This window comes from Aedes aegypti, chromosome 2 (genome assembly GCF_002204515.2).
Source record: "Aedes aegypti strain LVP_AGWG chromosome 2, AaegL5.0 Primary Assembly, whole genome shotgun sequence".
Classification (NCBI taxonomy): domain Eukaryota; kingdom Metazoa; phylum Arthropoda; class Insecta; order Diptera; family Culicidae; genus Aedes; species Aedes aegypti.
Genome location: NC_035108.1, coordinates 296540334 through 296558658, shown reverse-complemented (window position 1 = coordinate 296558658; position 18325 = coordinate 296540334). Strand labels below are relative to the sequence as shown.

General features: G+C 44.9%; 2 protein-coding genes across 7 annotated transcripts in view; one reads left to right on the top strand and one right to left on the bottom strand.

Annotated features, from left to right (window-relative positions):
- Window positions 1-18325, bottom strand: part of LOC5566513 (6-phosphofructo-2-kinase/fructose-2,6-bisphosphatase 1) — a 399659-nt gene that overhangs the window by 301369 nt on the left and 79965 nt on the right. The window lies entirely within an intron of this gene.
- The window catches only part of LOC5566514 (alpha-N-acetylgalactosaminidase), a 254907-nt gene that overhangs the window by 198499 nt on the left and 38083 nt on the right, over window positions 1-18325 (top strand). For all 4 annotated transcript variants that reach the window (XM_021845467.1, XM_021845466.1, XM_001650856.2 and 1 more), the window contains exon 3: window positions 925-1223. In XM_021845467.1, coding sequence (XP_021701159.1) covers window positions 961-1223 — 263 coding nt within the window. In that variant the 5' untranslated portion in view covers window positions 925-960. The remainder of the gene's footprint in view (window positions 1-924; window positions 1224-18325) is intronic.

Here is an 18325-nt window from a genome sequence, read left to right as displayed (position 1 = left end):
ACTTAAATGTGCCCTATTGTCGGATGTCACTACGCGGTCGTAATAAGTGGACCAACGTCGTAAGATAACCAGGTGGTCATATTAGATGTTTTAACAAGTCACGTTTTTTGGCCGGAGATTACTGCCAGGTAAAAGGCTTTCCATCGGAGTAAAGGGCGGTTGGTAGGATGTAGGTTGAGTAACTGGCCGAATAAGAAGAGTGGAACAATAGTGTGATTATCTGGCATCTAATCTTGATCGCTGTAACTACCCGAGTAGCGCCATTCAAAGAGCGCTTTCTGCCTAGTTTAGGGTTTCCCAAATCGCTTAAGTTGCGGTTCTTGTTGTACAACATTGTATACAAGCTCCATACTGATGCCAACGTAAAACTTTGAAAAATGTGGTAAATGTGATATAAGTCATCTCTTGGTTCCGTTTGGTTTCTCTTGTCATGATTCCTGTTAGGTCCCTTTGATCTCTTTCAATAGGCAAAAAGTTCATATTTTTAAGAAATTGAGCTGATCTCAAATTCCTATTTGTAAGGAATAAGATAGCTTCCAGCTCTCAATCAACCACTATTTGATGAATTAGAGATTCTCCAAAACGTTTGGGAACCACTGTCTTACAACCCAATCTGGCGCGGTAGTTTATGGTATGGCTCGCGCCACACATTGAGGTTATAAATATGACAGCAAACTGTCAAAAGATCAAGCCCCAGCATCAAGCATAACATCTTATTATTTATTAGGATTGTGATTGTAGAAGGCATGCACGGCTACGTGAGGAAATGCAACATCAACGAATTCATCAACGTTTGCATTCAAGTCACACTTCACGCCTTTTTAGTACTTCAACTTAAACAGTTGCATGTTAAACGTCCCTTATAAATCATACTGCTTAAAATCAGGGTGTACTAATTCCCTATATTCTCCAATTCGTCCACAGAACCACAATCTCCCTTCAGTCTCACACAAACTGAAGATGATTCTGAAACGGCAATCGAAAGGTGGGACGAAGCAGCAGTGTTCTTCGCGAAATAGCAACAGCAGCAGTACCTCACCCCTGCAGACGATTTGCGTTTTCCAAACTGTGATAGTATCGTTAGTGCTTGCCGTGTTCCTGCTGCCGGCGGAAATTTCCAGCCTCGAGAATGGCCTCGCCAGGACGCCACCAATGGGTTGGCTATCGTGGGAGCGGTTCCGTTGTAATACTGATTGCGAGGGAGATCCGGAGAATTGTATCAGGTAAGTTACTATGAATTTAATACTAACAGTGTCATCATTAAGGACACCGATTTTTGTATAAAATCGTAAAAATCTTTAGTTACACGCAACAAATTCAAGCAAAATTACAATTATCACACATAATTATAAACATCACTGAAATACAATTTTTAACCTTGGTGCAATCGAAGCGCAGCGATGTGAGATTCAATCGAAAGTGAAACAAATCAACAGCTAGGCGAACGCACGTGACTGCTCAACGTTGTATATATAGTCGGTTACGCAAACGGCGACGCAGATTTGATTGTGAATCATTAGCGAAATATGAGTGACATATTTTATAACATTATAATCACTGGCACTGTTACGCAGTTGAGTTTTGGTTTGATTGGTGTTTTGATGATCGCAAGGGACGTTCAATGTCGGACAAGAGATGTAGTATAGCAAGCTGAAAAGGATTGAAATCATTAATTTCATAAAGCAAATAGCAGTTTTTGTTTCAAAGAAACATAATATGATTAATTTGAATGGTTCCCTTTTATTAAAATTATGTTCAATGTATGTTTCATTACAATGTATATTAGGGTGTCTCATTTCTCCATGACCATCGCAGATTTTACCTCTCCCTAAATTACCAGTATCTTTATTATAATTATAGACTTTTTGCCAAATTTTTGCTCAATCACAAAGAAACGGATGCCAAAATTTTTCGCTCGCGTTTTTCCCTGAAGATGCTGATCATTGTTTTAGTGAACTGATTGTGATTCGGAGTGCGTTCCTGGTCAGTCACGGACGGATGATTAATTTGGTAAGCCCGTTACATGCTTTTATCTCAAATATTTAATAATTCGGGCGTGTGCTGGAATAGGGGCGTGGGTCGCATGATCGATTTCTCTTTGTGGATCCTCTCTTCTGTGAGTGAAGATGGCGGGATGCAGGTTTGTTGGCGTTTTTTCCCCTCTCCACTAAAAAATCCTTCCTGTGACATCCATGGAGATGCAGAGGTGATCTCGGTCTCTAGTAACAATGGATGTCACACTCATAACCCTTCCTTTTCCCGATGACCGTAAGGACGTGGCCGGCGCCGCTATTGACTTTTTAATGTTTGGGGTTCTCGAAAGTGTACATTGAAGATGGCAAAGCTATTCCCAAGCTACATTTGTTGGTTCCTTGTGCAACTGCGATTAGTCTGGTCAATCACGGAGTAGCAACTACGAATTGTACGGTTGTCAATGCTTATGCTTATACTTAATTTTTGCTCAATCTATACAAATCTTAAGAATCGCAAGGAGTTTTTCGAGATTATGAGTGCTCTTTGAATTGCCCATGAGATTGTTTGCGACCAACTTGCGTGCAAAAAGAATATTCAAAGTATACGGTGATATAAGTACAAAAACGAAACCAATTGCCTGTCAAAAAAGACCACTTCGCATTGGTCGTTTTGGCAAAGGCCTACTTTTACATCGTTGAGTTGGACAACAGGGCACTTTGTTGCTCACCCGGCCGTGTTGCTAGTTCATAAATTAGAGTTTTTACCAAAGGTTGGAAGTTTTTCATGAAACTTTTTTGTTTTAAATCTATTTTATGTTAAGTTTACCGCAAGTGCTCCTACAATGCTAAAATAAATGAAAAAACTTGATTTAGAGCATTGCAATGGATATTGTGCATATTTTCTCTAAAATTAACGCCGGTTTTGAATATAAAGCTGATTGTGAAAAAGCTGACATCCTCTATTGCACTTATTTAATGAAACATGCAAGGAACAACCAAATTATGAGCCTTGATATTTTAATTTGTTCACAAGATTTGCTCAAAAAGGATACTAGTAGCACTGGCTTTTGCTTCGTCAAGGTTATAGACTGAAAAACAACGGGGCAGTCTTAGTTGAGCTGTTACGTCCTGTCCTAGGATTGTATTGGGGATGACCCATTTTGCATAAAGACGATTCGCATAAGGACGTTTCGCATAAGGACGATGATAAGCCGTTCCATACAAGAACAGGTAGCATTTTAAAGAAGGCATATAACTCTCTTTATGCCAAACGTCCATTATGTGAAACGTCCACCCATAAAATTATGCAAAACGTCCCACCCTCGATTGTATTATTAATCGCCGAATGATTGATCAAATTTCGAATCGGTTTCTCCTTTTCTAAACTTCTAGTAACAGGTAATGTTACCGATGGTATAATAATAAACCGAACAGTGCGGCAAGGATGCCCACTACGGGGAGACGGGGCAGTATGGCTCATTTTGACTGGCGCGGCATAAAAATTAGACTGTTTTTGATGATAAGTATGCTTTTTTAAGTCCTAAGCATTTGGTAAATATTGTTGCATAGTTCTTCTTCCTTCTGGCGTTACGTCCCAACTGGGACAAAGCCTGCTTCTCAGATTAGTGTTCTTATGTGCACTTCCACAGTTATTAACTGAGAGCTTTCTTTGCCGATTGACCATTTTTGCATGTGTATATCGCGTGGCAAGTATGAAGATACTTCTATGCCCTGGGAATCGAGAAAATTTCCTTGACGAAAAGATCCTCGACCAGCGGGATTCGAACCCACGACCCTCAACATGGTCATGCTGAATAGCTGCGCGTTTACCGCTCTGGGCCCCAATTGTTGCATAGTTATAAAAACCATATTTTGTTTTAAAAAAAAAAAAAAAATGGTAGTCATCATTAAGCTACCGGGGCAAAGTGGACGCCCCTATGGGGCAGTAACCTTAAAGTTTAAAGGACATTTGTCGCCCAATCATTCGCAGAACCTCGGACAAAGCTCTAGGCACTAGAAAATCGTAGTGATGCGTCACTACGTCACCAATAGTACGATTAAACCCAATCGACGCCATTTCATGCAGAGATGTTATCAATGTTGCCTCCAGATTAGTATTAATCTACAGTTGACGATTTTCAACGAGTTTATGATTTCGCATCATAATCACTGCATTAAACACTAAATATCATGGATTAGTTTTGTATTTGAAGTAACGTTTCTTTCTTTTCGAAGTATCAGCTCTAGTCTGTTACGCAGTGTCCATTTTGCTTCAACAGGAGAAGACATTTTCATATAAGTTTTTTAATGTTTGAAAGTAGCAAATGAAAATCAACTGTATTTTTGAATACAGCGTAAATAATTGAAGATTCAATTAAAAACTACTGTATCGGACAACTTGCAGTCATTCGCCTCCAAAACCTTATTTAGTGAGGCATGAAATTTATAGTTTTTACCACAAAATAATCAAGTTCAATATTTTGGATCCATATCAATGATAGAAACATTTTTTTCTGAAATTTTAATGGATAACTCACACTTTTGACAGGCAACGGAAATAGTGTTTGCATATAAAGTGCAAAATTATCCACATATGCAAAGATACAATTCGCTCACAAGAGTTTCTATTTAAAAATATAAATAAACTTAAACTATGAAGATCCTATAATATAATAAAAGATGCATAAAATCATGTGAAGTTTCCCTATTTAAATTATACACAACAAATTTACTTACATTTATTTGATTCCATGTATGGAAAAAATCCGGACTCATTAACAAGAGGTCATGAAATCATAAAATTTTATGTTTCATAATATCATGACTACGTGTCATGAAACCATGACTTTTAATCAAAAATTTGTATACTAAGGGCGTTACACTAATCTAATTGTCACATTTTTCATTTAAGCCAACACGACTTTTGTGATCGGTGGTGTTTTCCAATAAAATTATAAAAAAGTGTACTTTTAGCTTAGCTTAGACTGACTACACATATCAATGGTTGCTATTCCGTGATTGACCGAAGTCAGTGAAAATGCACAAAGAATCAACTAGAAGGTCGGCTGGGATTGGCCATAATCTTCTTCAGTGTGCATAATTCAGTGCCTCTATTTATTCATGGTCAATAACGGCGCCGGCCACGTCCTTGCAGTCAGGTGGGATTGGGGGAAGGAATGTTAGCGTGTAACCTTTGCTATTTGGAGACCGTGTTTGCCTCTGCATCTCCACAAAGATTACTGGGAGGGATGTTTGTTAATGGCGAGGATCGTTGGGTCACAGAATTCACTTTGATAAGCGATTAGACCATGGTAAATAATTATTGGTGAGATATAAACATACTAATATGTAAATATAATATTTTCATTTGATTGAAAAATTATGCCGACACTTGAGGTGACGAACCTTTCAAAGTTTGTTGAATAAAGTGAACCTTTCGCAAGTCTACACTTGTAGTGGCGAACCATTCAAAGTTTTTTTCAATTACAAAAATAAAAGTGAAAGGAAAAAGGTGTTTTGAAAAAAAAATTAGTCATAAATGATTTATGAATTAGAGTATATGTCGACACTCACAGTGACGAACCTTTCATAGTTTGTTGAAAAATCATATTACGTCTCACCGTTGAAACTATTCATATTTTATAGATTAGAAACAGTAGCATGCCGTGAAATATTGTGTGAATATACATTCAAAGGTGTTAAAAACTGCTGTCCGGAATTATATACAAGTGACTTCGAATCCGGACATCGTCATTGAACCCCGTGTTCTGCCTGCGTGTGTGAATACTTGTAAGATATCTCTATGTGGAAACTTGGAAAATAGTTATTCAAAGTGTAATAAATTATCAGAATTCTGTTTGTTGCTAAAATAAACTACGTGAATGTAGTTTCATGGTTGCAGCTTTAACAGCCTACCCTCAATCGGATACCGTCAGTTTCATGAAAGGTAATTACGACATAAATTCGCTTTCATATAGCTTTATAAAATATTCTAGAGGCCATGTATGATTGAAATTCTGATGACTGTTTTATTAAATTGAATTGAGACATGTTTTACGAATTAATTCACTAGTTTCAAGTGGTAAGATACAGCTGTCCGGTTTTTGATTCAGTAGTGTCCGGAGTTATGAACAAGACATACAACATTGTTTAAACGAATTTCACTACATTATAGTTGTTTTCACCATGAAATTCATCATTACTCCCAAGATCTGATGTAAATCTTTTAGTAGCATAATAAAACATCAACTAAATCTGGAGAAAACCTAATGAAAATAGTGTTTGAACATTTGGTCTTGCTTAAGTGTCCGGGTATTGATGCATCACGGTAATCGAACGCGGCACTTTTTCACTTTACTCGACCGATGCGCGACATGTTTGATCCTGTCCCTCATCGCCGGCCCCCGCAGAAGAAAGCGTCAAGGTCGAAGGATTAAACACAACTCAAAATTATAAAAAAGTGTACTTTGAAGAAAAAGTTAGTTTGGAAATATGAAAATGTGGCCGACACTTTGCCATCATATCGTATGATGACCTAATTAACCAGTTAGATGATCCAAAACGTTGCAAACGTTGTTCTGATAGGTAGCGGAATTTGGGGCAAGTGTGCCACCTTAAGCAAATTGTTCTCTAACTTTGCCTAAAGCTTATAAAATCCACCAAATTAGCCTCATGATGTTAGTTTCACATCATTTCATAGCCTTTGTGTCATTTAAAAAGAAAATAATTTCAAAAAGTATTAGTTTTGGAGCATTTCAAATACCAACCAAAATAACCTATTTTTCGACACTATGAGGCAAGTGTGCCACCCATATGGGGCAAGACGGCCACCGAATAAACATCGCATGTAATTCTACTTCTAATGAAGTTTTCTTTATTTCCTATTAATATTAGTTACAAAGCAGACGATAATCGATAATTTGAAAAATAATTGTAAGTTTACCGTAATAGGGGGATGCTTTATAATAAGGTTCAAAACATGCGTAACTGCCTATTACTCAATTCGAATAACTAAAATGGTTATTTTAGTCTCCATTCAATACAATATATGTATTACCCTTATATTACGACGAATATGTTTATTATAAAACTAGATCAGCACTAAATAACGGTAAAATATTGATGTGGATATATTTAAAACGGTACCTAATAAGCCGAAAAACATGTTATTATTGATTATTTTGAGCGAAAATCACTTTGGGGGGCAAACAGTCAGTTATTCTCCTACTATATTTCCGAAACTACTACTGGTGCCTCATTTTGGTTTATTCTTATGATATTGTTGGTGATGTTTACATTTTTATAAATTTCACTCCAACATTTTATGTTTACCAAATAGATGGCACACTTGCCCCTATAAGTATACATTTCAACCAAACTGGATTTCGTATGTAAAACGAAATACTTTTTTTGTTCAAATGCCACAATAACTTACACATTTAAATAGTTTCACGATGTGCAGTACGTTAGAAAAATCTGTTAATAATTTACCTTTCACCATCCTATTTGAAACAACGAAATCTTATAAAAATCCACTCAAATTTGGTTGTCATAGCACAAATCGATGTAAATACGTGAAAAATAGAGCAATTTTCATCATATTTTCAACATTGTATTATTAGACTGGCCCAGCTTAATATGGGAGAAAACTAAAGTTGTATAATTTCACGGGGCATCCTCCAGAACTATTCCTTAGAGTTAGAAGAAGACTTCCTGAAAGTTTCAGCTCATTTGGTCGTTCCATGAGCTGGCGCATTTGAATTGAAGTTAATATGGGATTTTTAGCTCTAATATATGGGATTTAGCGCATCATCTAATGTTTGGTTCAGGAAAATCGTTGATCACTTTCGATTGCACCCAGAATGTCAAAAACAGTACTTAATACCAAAGCAAACAATATTGTAGAAGGTTGTATCATGATTAAAATTGATAAAGTTGGTGTTTTAACTGTTTGAAGTAGATTTGCTAAGCTCATGCTATACTGCTTTGTATTTCCTCAACATAGCCATATATGTGACTGTAAGGGAGGCTGATCTAAGCCTAACTTTCAATAACTGAAATGTTAATGAAAACGAGCTTAAATCTAGATACAACCTTCTGCAATTATGTTCATTAGGGTATCAACTAGTGAATTTGTCATTCTGGGCTCAATTGAACGCGATCAACTAGTATACGGAACGAAACAGTGACATTGGGTCAATTCTCAATATTGTTGCAAGTTCCCGACCCGGTAGAGCATAACTACCATTATCAAAAGGGGATTCGGCACAAACACTGAAGGCAAAGGGCTCCAACTCAATCACAAAACGAGTAATTCATTTTAAATGCATATATTGGGTGCCATCATGACTGCCTGACTCCTAAACTTGACCTCGAGGCCTATATTCTATCCCTTCTTACATGTAGTGGCTTAATCCTAGATTGCTGGTACTCACGGCACCGGCCATTATGCTCCCGCCGCCTTTAGCTCCACCAGCCTCCGCATCCTTTCTGACGGTCTGCGCTCGCCGTCGTCGCACGCTCTGTGCTCCTGCACCACCTCAGCTGAAGCGGCTGGCTCTCGACGGTCATTCACCGCCGACGACCTTGCACTACTGTGTTGGGAACCCCTGGTCGTGAGTCACAGTCCGCTCTTCCTCCGATGTGTCAAATGTCAAACGCTGATATGGCTACGGACGATCCTCCACCGCGGTGTTGGGAACCCCTGAGTGTAGACTCGCTGGGCCTTCCTTCGATGAGCCAAAGAACGAAACTGCAACGAAAAAACCCTGTTGTTCTGCCGGTTAGTGACTGCTCGTTCTTGATTGCCGGCTACACATACCCAATAAGGGGTTTCTCGTCGTGTGTGGGTGCTTCGAGGGAAGCGACAGCCAACCTGGCTCGCTTCGAGGTCCTCCTACGGCTCTTGCAGTGGCTATGCGCTATTGGTGGATGCAAAATCGTCCCTAAATCAGGAACGGATTAGTCGGCCATTTTGCCCACACAATGTAGCGTACCTACCCCCTTTCTTTCCGTCGGAATCGCGATCCGAGCAGTAGCGTCAGCAGACAATGGATTTGCGGCGTTCTTATTGTTGAACAATGCGTGCCCGTCCTGATGCCAGCGATGATCTCGTGATCGGACAATCACGTCGGTTTCGAAGCGGTTGGCCTGAATGATGTACAAAATTAGCTCCCACTTCGTTGTCAATCTACAATTTGACTCACCACTCTAAAATGCTTCTTCGTGCCTTCTAGGTCGTTGATATTTGCCGCGAAAACCGTGATCCTTACTTTCACCGTATGGCCACGTGACGATGATGAGCTCTGGCGCCTTTCGCGTCCGGATGTTTTCCGCCACGGCCGGTAACAACTATGTAACCTTTCACTATGGAAAACTGCAAAAGTTCTCTTTCGCCGGCTTTAAACGGCACTAACTTTTTGTGGCAAAATCCGCTTATTAAACCGAACCGACCGATCGCATCATGGGGACTGACAATAGAACGACGATGAAAAATCTTTCTCGCCCTAGCTCAATCGTGCTGGCTTTGGTTGGCGTGTGTGTGTGTCGGCCTTCGGGCAATCACTCTCCCGCATATGCTGAGCAACGTCACCGTAGAGATCGCTTCTTCTCCTACGGCTCTTCCATCCGTGCTGTTAGGTGTGGAGTTGTTTCGTCTTCGTTCCCTTATGTACTTGAGTGCGCTTATGTATTGAGAATGATTTGCTGTGCTGATGTTATTTGGCAGGCTGGTGACGGATGGTTGTCGCAGTGGTGCTTAAACTTTGACTGGCGGAGCAATGCCTTACTGTTTTTGTGTTATAATCTTAATGGTTGTCAAAGTTTTCTCCTGATACAATATCGCTAAACATACAAAACGTAACACAACTCTACCGTAGCGGAAGAATTTTTCATGAATTGGTGATCAAACAATTCATGAAAAATTCCAACAAATCTTTAATCATCCTCCTAGGATGATGGTCAGAGACAAGTCGGTCAACTAAGCTCTCGAGCAGACCTCAAGTTACATCGTGTGCTTAACTCTACTAAACTTCATCATACGCAAGCCTCGGCTGCTTGCCAAATCAGATCTTCACTATCGCCTTAATTACATAATCTTAATCTATACCAAATTTTACGCCAGCTGCGCCTGGCAGATTTTTCGACCTCTCAAATCGTCTCTGACCAAAGTCCTTGTCCAGCTTCATCAAATCCTACGGCAAATCATCATTCAAATTGGATTCTAGCCTATTGTGTTGACTAGAATAGGCTTAATTGCACACTAAACATTAAGAAGCTATATTTACAGACTAAGGAAAAATGGTTTTGTTTTGGTTTGTGCGGATATACTGAGAAAAGAAGCATTTCCGCGACTAAATCGTCATGGGCCCGAGAAATAGGGTTTTACCGCGCCCCTGGTCGCGTTACCGTTGGGATGAAGATTCCATGACGACCCCCAGATCTTTAACCCTTGGCCACGCATTCGAATTGACTGGAAACACTTGAGGGTTCGTGTGCACCGCTCCAGTCGTGGATTGGCTGGATTGCCGAGATCGTGTTTCGTTTCTTCGTAGTGGTGCCACTCATAGCTCTGTGTAGTGAGGGTGGTCGTATTGTTGATGATGTGCTCGATTTGTCACGATCGGCTAACGGCCTGACCACTAGGTGTGTTTGTGTGTGAGTGTTTCTCTTCCTGGTTGGCATGATGCTGCCATGGCTTGATGATGGTGCTTCTCGGGATGTCGCTACGCTTGATTCATTGTCCTGTTTTTGGTATCTGGAGCCTCCCTACTCACGACGGTTTTCAGGGTCCCAGTCTCCCTTGCCCGCTGTAGGCCGTCGATTTGCTAGGTGCTTGTAATGGTATTTGGAGCCTCCCTATTTACGATGGCTTTCAGGGTCCCAATCTCCCTCGCCCGCTGTAGGCTGATGTCTTGCTGCGTTCTCCTTGTTGGTATTTGGAGCCTCCCTACTCACGATGGCTTTCAGGGTCCCAATCTCCCTTGCCCGCGTAGGCCTCGCCTCGACTCCTCCTCTCTCAGTGATACCAGATGCGATTTCGCCGCGCCTGATAGTGGCCGTAAGCTTTGAGCCGCGTCGAACCGATGGTTGGTCGTCGATCTCCGACTCTCCACTCCTCCTATCCGAAAGCCAGCTGGTGCACTGCAGAGATCCCTGCTCCCCGTTTCCAAAGACACAGGGTGCGATTTCTCCCGCTTCGCGAACGGCGCGCGGTACGCTTCCTGGCGCGATGGAAGTATTTCGGTACCGCTTGTTGTTTCTCCTGCCTGCTACTGTGCCTGTCCTGATTTCTGAAGGATGGGATCGCAAATCGTGTACTGTCTCTAGCGTTGATCGTGATCTACAACAAAGCTGACGAAACTGTCGAGGTGGAGAGGTAGTCGTATTGAAGTTATTGCTCATCACACCTGACTTTTGCCATTTTCCCGCTTGGTACGTGTTTTTGAAGCTTGGTACTCATGGTTGACAGGCACTGCCTGTGGACATAGCTTTATAGTTGTGGAACCTCGCTCGGATGAACGGAAATCCTTGCTGTCGACTCACAATCGGTGTTGCTGAGGTGAGTAATATTGCAGCGGTTCGTCTCACTCAGTCTTCGTGGTTGATGCTCCCAAAATGGTGTTTTTGATCGCTACTGTTGTTGGTCTACAGGCACCGCCTGGGTACATAGCTCGACCGGTCCGGAATCTCGCTTCTAGGAACGAAGATCCCCGTGGATGATGTCATCAAATCGATGTAACGGAAGTGCAGAATCAGGATCGATCTTCTCTGCCCTCCTGGTCGCTGTAATTGTGCCCAATGATGGTGTTTTCTTCAGCGTTTTGCTTGCTCGTTGACAGGCACCGCCTGTTTGCATAGCTTGAACACATTCGCTTAGTCTGCCTTGATGTCCTTCGCGTGGAATCTTCCTTTCTTGCCGCTTAGAACATCTTCCAACACGTAGAGGTTCGCCCCGAGGATTTCCTTCACGATCGCCGGAACGAATTTCGGCTCTAGCTTGCTGTTGATCTGATCCGCCTTTGACGAGAGAACGAACGATCGTCGCCAAACCAAATCTCCTGCCTTGAACGCTACTGTTCTTGTGCGAAGGTTGTATCGCTGCTTCGCCCGCTGGTGGCTGTTCTTGATCCGCTCGATGATCAGCTTCTGGATTCGACGAATTGCTGAGAGTCTCAGGTCCTGCGCTACCTTCGGATCTTCTGGCGTGTTGAGCTCCTGCTGTGTGTAGAGGTCTGTGTGCAACAACAGGTTTCGCCCAAAGTTGGCTTCGTGCGGACTCACACCCGTCGCCTCGTGCCGAGCTGCGGTTATCGCCGCCGTGATTGCCGGTAGCTTTTCGTCCCACTCTCGGTGATCGCCGTCCAGCAACGCCCGAATACAGGTTACTACGACGCGGTTGACGCGTTCTGCGTTGTTGACCTGTGGACAGTAGAAAGCCGTCTTCATATGTCCGATCTTGTGCTTCGCCAACCAGGATTTGAAGACCATCGATTCGAATTGCTTCCCGTTGTCAGACAGTATTAACCGTGGGCGAGAGAACTTTAGACAAACTTCTTCTTCTAGGAACTCCACCATCTTCTGCGAATCCGCTGCGCGCATTGGCTTAACGATCACGTACTTGCTCACCCAATCTACTACTACTAACAGCACCGTATTTCCTCGTTTGGAACGTGTAAGCGGACCGACAAAATCCACCGAAATCATCTCCCAAGGAGTCTTCGCCGGCTTCGGGTTTCCCATCTGCGGCATCATTCTCTTCCCTGGTGCTTTGCACGCTTTACAGGTCGCACAGTTCCTCACGTAGTCGTTAATCTCCAGCTGCATTTGCGGCCAGTAGTAGTGGGCTTGGAGCTTGTGCCAGGTTTTGTAGAAGCCTAGATGCGCTGCTGCTGGCTCGTCGTGGAATCGTCGGATCAACTGAAGTCTCTCCTCTTTCGGAACGCATTGCTTCCACTTGTAATAGACCGCTCCTACTTCGTCCTTGCAGCGGCAGTTCTTGAACAGCGTATCGTTTGCAATGCGAAAGTCCGGGAACTGGTCTCCTTCGCTCTTTACCCTTTCGATTAGCTGCTTGTACCACGGATCTTGCACCTGATCAACCGTGAATACCGCTTCAGCCACCGTTCTCGAGAGAGCATCTGGAACAACGTTGATAGATCCCTTCCTGTACCGGATCTCAAAGTCGAACGCGTTCAGACGTAGCAGCCAACGACTCATCAGCGCCGTCGGGTTCTTCATGGACTTCAGGTAGCTGAGCGCTGCATGATCGCAGTGCACGACGAATCGGATTCCTTCTACGTATCCTCTAAACTTCTCGATCGCTCGGATCACCGCAAGACACTCTCGCTCCGTGACTGAGTACTTTCTTTCCGACGCTGACAGCTTCTGCGAGAAATAGCTGATTGGGTGCTCCTCGTCGTTAATCTCCTGCGTTAGCACCGCTCCAATTGCAGTATCACTGGCATCGCACGCTATGGCGAATGGCTTGCTGTAGTCGGGCATCGCTAGCACCGGCGCCGAAACTAGGGCTGCTTTTAGCTTGAGGAACGCTTCTTCGGCGATCGGATTCCAGCGGAACTTGGCCTTGCCTGACGTCAGGTTCGTTAACGGAGCCGCCAGTTGCGAGAATCCGGCGATAAAGCGTCGGTACCAATTGCAGACACCGAGAAAACGTACTTCTTTCCTTGTCGTTGGAGTTGGAAACTGCACGATTGCTTGGATTTTTTCATCATCTACACGCCAGCCTTGCTCGTCAATCACGTAGCCGAGGTACTTCATGCTCTTCCTGCAGAACTTCGATTTTTCCGCCGAAATCGTGAGATTTGCTTGGCGTAGCCGGCGGGCAACTTCTTCAAGAAGTGCTATGTGTTCTTTGAAGGTCTCGGAGCAGATGATGATGTCATCGAGGTAATGAAATACCAGCGGTTCTAAGTCGGCGAATAGGTGTGTCATAAGTCGCGCCAAAGCTTGACTAGCTGTACATAATCCGAATGGGACCACCTTGAACTGGAAGTGGCCTCTGGATGGGACGGTGAATGCTGTTAGCGGCCTCGAACCGGAATGGAGAGGTAGTTGCCAGAAGGCATCCTTGAGGTCGATGGACGAGATATACTTGCTGCTCCGGAGGTTGTTGGTAATCGCCGCGATCTGGGGAATCGGGTAGCCCTCGTTCACCATGATGGAGTTGAGGTGTCTAGCGTCCAGGCAAACGCGATATTGCCCAGTCTTCTTCTTGACGGCGACCAGCGGGTTGTTCCATGGCGAGAACTGCGCCTCCTCGATCACGTCCAGCGCTAACATTCGGTCGATCTCTCTATTCACCTCCTGCAGAACATACGGCGACATGGGATAGTGCCGTTGCTTCCGTGGCGGTGCGTTTCCTACGTCTATTCGATGCTCGTACAGCCTGGTACGTCCTAGCTTGCCTTCAACCGCTTTCGGGAACTTTTGGATCGCCTGCTCTAGACGTCTCTTCTGTTCGGGACTCAGCTGCTTCATCTCTTGTTCTTCGCTGCCTTCTTCCTCTTCCTGCTGGGATTCGACTGTGCAACACACCGCTTTAACTCCAAACTTTTCCCAGAAGTTCATTCCGAGAATGATGCAGTCCGGAATGGAAGGCACCAGTAGCACTGGAAGAACTTCGTTGCGGTTGTTGTATACGATAGGAAGATAGACGAAATTTGTTATTCTATGTTTTGTGCCGTCCGCCGTTTTTATTCCACCACAGACGGTTCCTTTCTGCAAACCGCATTCCTCTGCTAGCTTGGCTCTTGCTCCTCCTAGCAGAGAGCAGTTCGCTCCACTGTCCAGCAAAGCTGTGAGTTCCTTTCCTAGCACTGAAATAACGGCGTGCGGTCTATTGTCGCTTCCGAGATTGATGATGACGGAGTTGATGTTGTCGAATTCGGGTATAACGGAGGGGTCTCCGAAGTTGTGCGGAGAGCTGCTCCCCTCTACTGCTGGTTCTCCGCTGGATAGTTTACCGCGTCCGTGCGGCATGTGAAGCAACTGCGCAACGAGTAGCCTTTCCGCCCACACCGGTAGCAGAAGAGGATCGCTTGCGGCTTCGGACAGTCCATGAATCTGTGACCTTCCTCGTCGCAGTTCCAGCAAACCATCGCTAGCCGCTGATTGTTCGGAGCTCCTTGCTGTTCTTCATGGTGACTTTCCGGTTGGCTGACCGGTTCTGGCTGTAGACGGTAGCTTCTTCGATTGTTTTCGTTCGATTCCTCTACCGTGCGAAAAGTCCACTGTCGTGCTTGCCAGCCCTGTCCTCTTTGAACCTGTTCTGGCTGCTGTTGTGGCTGACGTAGTTCATATGGTATGGCTTGCGGTCGCTGCTGCTGTGCTTGCGTCTCTCTTGCTTGCTGCCGCCCTGCCCCCAAAACGTTAGCTTCGGTTCGGTTGAGCCTGTCTGTCGATCTGAATTGTCTTTCGTCGCGTGTGGTAAAACTTGGCCTCGTCGATCTTCGCTCCAGGTTCATCTTAAGCGCGTTGACTTGTTCAACAAGCTCGTCGATGGTGTGTTGCCATGCGTCTTCACACTGCTCTTCCCCTGCTTCTCTTTCATGGTGGTTTTCTTCCAGCTCCACCGCATGGACCCTGCTGAACCGGTGTGGCTGCTGCTGATGCTGAATCGGTGGTGGTCTGTTGGTTGCTACTGGCGTGGCGAAGTTCGGCTCGAGAAGCGCGCTGTGCGGAATTGGAATACGGCGTTGCCTATTCAGGAGCATCTTTGTCTCGTCGTAACCGGTGCAAACTTCTACCATTTCTTCCAGTGAACGTGGTCTTGCTGCTGTGACGATAGCTGCGTAGTTCTCGTTCATGTTCTTCTTTACCAGGAAGAACTTCTCATCGTCCGGAATTGGTGGATCCACGAAGCGGAAGAGCGCCGAAATGTCGCGGTAGAATTTCGCGAAGGATTCCTCCCTTCCTTGGAATCTGAAGCTGGCCTCCAGACGAAGAATTTGGGAGTAACCGCTGGGCAAAAATTCTCTGCGGATCTCTCGCTTGAACTGGTCCCAGGTCCGCAAAAGGTTCTGTGACGTTGCTCGCGCATACCAGTCAATGGCGTCCTCTTGAAGAAGGTGCTTGATAGAGCTCAGAAGAGTAGCGTCGCTCATTCCTTCCGACCTCGCAAAAGTCTCCACACGATCCAGGAACACGTTGAGTGACGTCGTGTCCTTCTCGCCTCGGAACTTGAATGGCCAGTTGTGCACCGCCTTCTGGATTCTCCTTTCGTCCGCTCGCTCCGGCGCAGGTCGTTCTCGGCGAATCAACCGCTCCAAATCATCTCGCATTCGGTAGTATTCTTCGCGCATCCGCTGTTCTCTCTCCTGCATCTCCGTGATCCTTGCTTGCAGTTCACGGGTTTCTAGCGACTGGTGTTCCCGTGTCGTGGAGTTCCATGGATTGCGATCCCGGGGATGGTAGGGAGGTGGTGGTGATGCGGCTTGCTGTCCAAACTCCCTTTCCCCAGTGTCTTCGTTGCCTCGGTCTCGAAACGAACTCGAAAACAGCAATCCTCGTCCTTGTCCACCAGAGAATGACGTCACCGGTGGTGGTGTGGAGTCTTGCCTCGAAGAATCGCCTACCGGAATCGTGGCATCCGTCGTTCCTCCAACTGCTCCTTCGTTCTCGCCACTGCTTCGTCTCACTGCACCGGTCGACGGTGCTTGACTCACAACACTCTCACTCCTTGGTACACCACTCACTACACTTGTCCCGCAGATTTTGTTCAACAACACGTCGACATGCACGGTTAGCATGCCATGCGTCTCCCGCAACTCACTCGGAGGGCGGATTAGCTTCAAACGGTCGCGATAGTGGTAAAGACGTGTCCGGATATGACTCAAAGCTGCATTATCAGCTGCCCGAATGGCTGCTTCGGTGCTAATATGTAGCTGCTGAATTTGCGACTCGCAAAGTTCTATATTGGATTGGGAACTCATGACATGTTCCGAGCTAGTGGGCTTACTATCTCTAAGATTCTCCTCTTGGATTAGAGCCTTGAGGCGGAGAACCTTCCCTCTGTGGGTGGTCGGACCTAGGTTGACTACGTGGCGTAAAGCCAACTCGTAAGTCACTTCTTCGTCAGTCAAATGTGTATAATCCATATCTTAATATCAAATCTTATGCGTAAGGGTTAAAATATCCTTGATTATCAAGGCCGGATAATCAAATGCACAAAACCAAAAAGCTCAACAAAACCAAAAAAATCGCTGAACGGTAGCTAAATGTTGTGGATTTTCAGTTGGGCGCCAGTGTTGCAAGTTCCCGACCCGGTAGAGCATAACTACCATTATCAAAAGGGGATTCGGCACAAACACTGAAGGCAAAGGGCTCCAACTCAATCACAAAACGAGTAATTCATTTTAAATGCATATATTGGGTGCCATCATGACTGCCTGACTCCTAAACTTGACCTCGAGGCCTATATTCTATCCCTTCTTACATGTAGTGGCTTAATCCTAGATTGCTGGTACTCACGGCACCGGCCATTATGCTCCCGCCGCCTTTAGCTCCACCAGCCTCCGCATCCTTTCTGACGGTCTGCGCTCGCCGTCGTCGCACGCTCTGTGCTCCTGCACCACCTCAGCTGAAGCGGCTGGCTCTCGACGGTCATTCACCGCCGACGACCTTGCACTACTGTGTTGGGAACCCCTGGTCGTGAGTCACAGTCCGCTCTTCCTCCGATGTGTCAAATGTCAAACGCTGATATGGCTACGGACGATCCTCCACCGCGGTGTTGGGAACCCCTGAGTGTAGACTCGCTGGGCCTTCCTTCGATGAGCCAAAGAACGAAACTGCAACGAAAAAACCCTGTTGTTCTGCCGGTTAGTGACTGCTCGTTCTTGATTGCCGGCTACACATACCCAATAAGGGGTTTCTCGTCGTGTGTGGGTGCTTCGAGGGAAGCGACAGCCAACCTGGCTCGCTTCGAGGTCCTCCTACGGCTCTTGCAGTGGCTATGCGCTATTGGTGGATGCAAAATCGTCCCTAAATCAGGAACGGATTAGTCGGCCATTTTGCCCACACAATGTAGCGTACCTACCCCCTTTCTTTCCGTCGGAATCGCGATCCGAGCAGTAGCGTCAGCAGACAATGGATTTGCGGCGTTCTTATTGTTGAACAATGCGTGCCCGTCCTGATGCCAGCGATGATCTCGTGATCGGACAATCACGTCGGTTTCGAAGCGGTTGGCCTGAATGATGTACAAAATTAGCTCCCACTTCGTTGTCAATCTACAATTTGACTCACCACTCTAAAATGCTTCTTCGTGCCTTCTAGGTCGTTGATATTTGCCGCGAAAACCGTGATCCTTCCTTTCACCGTATGGCCACGTGACGATG